The sequence below is a fragment of the Pseudogymnoascus destructans genome (assembly GCF_001641265.1).
Source record: "Pseudogymnoascus destructans isolate 20631-21 unplaced genomic scaffold scaffold_1, whole genome shotgun sequence".
Lineage (NCBI taxonomy): Eukaryota > Fungi > Ascomycota > Leotiomycetes > Thelebolales > Thelebolaceae > Pseudogymnoascus > Pseudogymnoascus destructans.
The window spans coordinates 1,012,526-1,016,257 of record NW_020167520.1 but is presented as its reverse complement, the minus strand read 5'-3'; the positions used below and the strand labels follow the sequence as shown (position 1 = coordinate 1,016,257).

Sequence of the window (3,732 nt, the reverse complement as noted above, 5' to 3'; positions counted from 1 at the left end):
CTTGATTCCTGGCTGTGATTGGGTTGCAAGACCTTTAGATGGAACCATTCGCCAAAACAATGCTGTTTCATCCATATTGTATATATCCTCCTCTTGATATTCTCCAGCGAGAGTTTGTAAAGCCTTCATATCCTCTTCTGTAGACTTGCTAACAGATCCTGCCTCGCCGTGATTTGTATGCTGTCGGATGTTGTGTCGCTTCTTGAATCGAGACAGCCAACCAACTGAGAAATCAGGTATAGGCAGCGTTGAATACTGTGGAAGTTGCTGCCAAATCTGCCTTGCCCTTTCCTTCAAAGCCTCTCCACTTGTGTTTCCACCTCGGCCTTCAATCTGCTTTTGCCAAGCGAAAAGGATCTCCTCAAGGTCAGGCCATGTTCCAGTGCGGAGTCGAGCAGCTGTTGAGATAGCTGAGGAGTTGTCGACACTGTCAAAATGCTTGCTGAGTGACTCTGAGACTGTTGATTGACTGAGGGAATGGTTGTATTTGTCCTTAAACCACCGCTGACAGGCCTTTTGTGAGGGTCGAGGGTATTGTCGAGAATGCCACTCTCTGAGTGCACGACGCTGCTCAATAGTGATGGGCTTATTTCGAGGCATAGCCAAATGGTCCACTAGAATATCGGATAAGGCGATATTTAGGTGGTAACAGAGCAATATCATGGATATTGGTTGTTGTACGTGTTTTGAATCTGGACGAGAAAAAATATCGCACTATCGCGAACATTGCCTTACTGAGCATCGGCTTAGCGGGACTCTACTGTATTGAACGAGAGCCGACTCTTTTCGTACGGAGTTAATTTTTGTGAGTTAGGGGTAGAGTCACGTCGAGGAGCCTTTCCATTCAACCGCTATAGAGAGCTGTATACAGGACATCATACGACATTGTGCCTGCTCGAATACTTTGAATATGCCCTTCCTTAATTGATTGGATAGCTAGAAGTATTCTACCCTCCTGATTAGAGGGTTTAGCTTGTGTTGGTTGCAGCATGTTGACTTTTATCAAGTTGACGCGTTTTGGTGTTTTGGTGATCGCTTCGCTGTGAAATACGTTACAGCTAAATAACCCAGCAGTTTTGACATAAGTTAATATTATATTGTCGCTTTACCTACAACGCCTAGCTTGATATATAACATGCCCAAGAATGATGGCTTGGGGTTTCAATTCATTTCCTATCGGGCGTTCCCTTCCCTGTTTCATTCAAGAAGTAATCGCAATCCAGCCACCGAGGACTTAGATGTAAAAACTCTTGATGTTCTTGACAAGAAAGTCGGACGTCTTGCTGCGGAAGTCATCCTTGATGAGCTTACTGTAGGTCGCGTAAGTGTTCAGGAGCTGGTTGCCGTCCTTCCACTGCGGCCACTTGCGGTACTTGGGGTTGGTGCCATTATTCGGGTCCATGGTAGCCACGAAGGAGAGGTAGTAGGCGCGGAAGGATGCGGCGGCGTAGTTGGGGTAGATGCCGAAGAAGACTTGGATCAGATCGCTGCCATGGAAGGTACCCATGACCGGGGTGCCGTAGTCGTAGCTGGACAGATAGGACCAAGATGGCACATCAGGCGCCATAGTGCTAGTGCCAAGGAGCATGACACGACGGGAGAGTGTGAATGTAAGGTCACCGAGGATGGCGGCCAGGCGCTTAAATTCGGGGTACCAGTTGTTCAAGATGCCGGTGCGGAAGGGGGAACCGTTTAGCAAGCCGATGGGGTATGTTTGGATGAGCTCCGATACCTGAGCATCGGTGGAGTGGTGGAAGAAGAGCGTCGTAAGGTACTTAACTATGTCCGCTGGGGTCTTAATGTAGCTCTGGAACAGGGCGAACAGAGTGCCTTCGTCTTCTTGATCGCCAACGATGAAGGGGACCTTCGCGTATTTGCCGCTCATAACAAGGACATCAGGAGACTGGGTCAGGAAGACGCCGTCGGGGCGAGGCAGGTATGATAGCGCCACGGAAGTGTGTGACAGTAAGCCCGGCACAGAGTTCGCTGCATTGAGGTATGTTTCGTATGGAACATCGCGGAGGCAGGCGAGGGTATCCGCCGCGCCCTTACAGCCAGCAGCTTCAACAACAGTGTCGTAGACGACTTGACCCTTGGGGCAGTCGACGGGATCGGCGGGGATGACTGAACCAGAGTTCATAATGCCAGCGCGGAAAAGGGGCTTTCCCTTGTAGGTGTGGTCACCATCGTTGATGACCATCTGGTCGAAAACCGAGATGGCGCCAGCAGACTCACCCCAGATGGTTACCTTGTCAGGGTCACCACCAAAAGAGGCAATGTTGTCAGCAACCCATTGGAGTCCCAAACGTTGGTCCTTAAGGCCGAGATTGGAGGATCCGTCTTTAAGAATCTCAGCACCTGGCAGGAATCCGAATCCTCCGATACGGTAGTTGACAGTGATGAAAATCATGGGCTTGCCCTGCTCAATAGAGGACTTGACCCATGGAGATCCATCGTACATGGTGTTCCAGCCAAGCTCGAAGCCGCCGCCAAACATCCAAAAGAGCACTGGGAGTTTCGCATCGGCGGCGACGCCAGCTGGACGATGCACGTTCAGATAGAGGCAGTCTTCGCTCTGTTGTGTAATCTTCTGGACAAAGGGCGAGTTGAAAATTTGGCCGATGACCGAGGTGGGGATGGAATCATCAAGGGCGTCCGAGAAGAAAAACTGCGGGCAGGCGGCCTGGTTCTTGGTTGCTCGGTAAGTTCCCAGGGGCTCGGTGAGAGGTTGCGGGGACTTCAAGCGCAAGTCGCCGACAGGAGGTTTGGCGAACGGGATTCCAGGGAATTTCTCAACGTCTGCACCTCCGAGGCCAACAATTGTTGCCTGCGGAAATGGGATGACGACTGTTGGGGTTGCATATCTTGCCTGGAGCTCAGGTGCAGGTTCAACAAGAGTACCCAGCATTGGAGGAGCGGGACCCTGAGGAATATCCTCGACGGGCAAGGCCAATGCCAAAGGCAAGGCGAGGAGGGAGAGGAACTTCATCTTGGCGGCGACGACGAATTTGGTTGCAGCGAATTCTCGTTGTTCATGATCCCACCCGGATTGATTGGACTATATATGCTTCCCCATAATCAGACGCTCGGGATTCGCCCGCTCTGCCGCCGGAGATATTGTTAGCTGCCCCCACCCAGGTTCTCCATATCATGGTGATCCCGAAACTTGAGAGCTTCCTCTTTCCAATGTTCATGCTGCGACATTAGCTTACGAGTGAGCACGAAAAACGCGGGACGGCCTGCCGAACACGTACACACCAGTGGCCGCATGATCTCGAAGAATGGCACTTCATCGATGGATACGGATTAGTCTCTCAGTCTAGTCAGGGCCGGTCTCGACGGAAAATTCGATCAGCATTGTTAAAATTCCGCCTAGAATGAAAATCAAATGCAGTTGTCTGACATGTGAAGGTTGGGCAACATTGGCAATACGGAGTTTTTGCAGGGTGGTATGGGACGACATGTGCTCAATCGTTGATCGTGGTCAGGGTATTATCGGTATTTGTTGAGGTATTGCTGTAGTATTACTGGTGTAGCTGGCAGTGTGGAGTATGAAGCCCACGTATTTGGTGGGGGAGTCGAATGATTTTCCTATTGCAGAAGTACGTGCGAGTCCAAAATCACACCCACGAAGTATTCCCCGCAAATCGCAAGGGTCCCCCTGTCCCCCCCATGGGGAAGGAAGCGAGCCAGCGAACCACAATGCCGGAAGTCACGGCCATTGCTACTGTA

At 51.0% G+C, this 3,732-nt stretch overlaps 1 protein-coding gene across 1 annotated transcript; it reads right to left on the bottom strand.

Moving 5' to 3' along the window:
* Positions 1 to 583: 583 nt before the first annotated feature.
* On the bottom strand, positions 584 to 3,511 carry VC83_00271 (uncharacterized protein). The gene is made up of 2 exons (XM_024463966.1): positions 3,255 to 3,511; positions 584 to 3,195 (listed from the first exon to the last, which is right to left on the bottom strand). Exon 2 carries the CDS (start codon positions 2,987 to 2,989, stop codon positions 1,235 to 1,237), a length of 1,755 nt encoding a protein of 584 aa, XP_024328549.1. The 5' UTR covers positions 2,990 to 3,195; positions 3,255 to 3,511; the 3' UTR covers positions 584 to 1,234.
* Between the last annotated feature and the right edge of the window lie 221 nt (positions 3,512 to 3,732).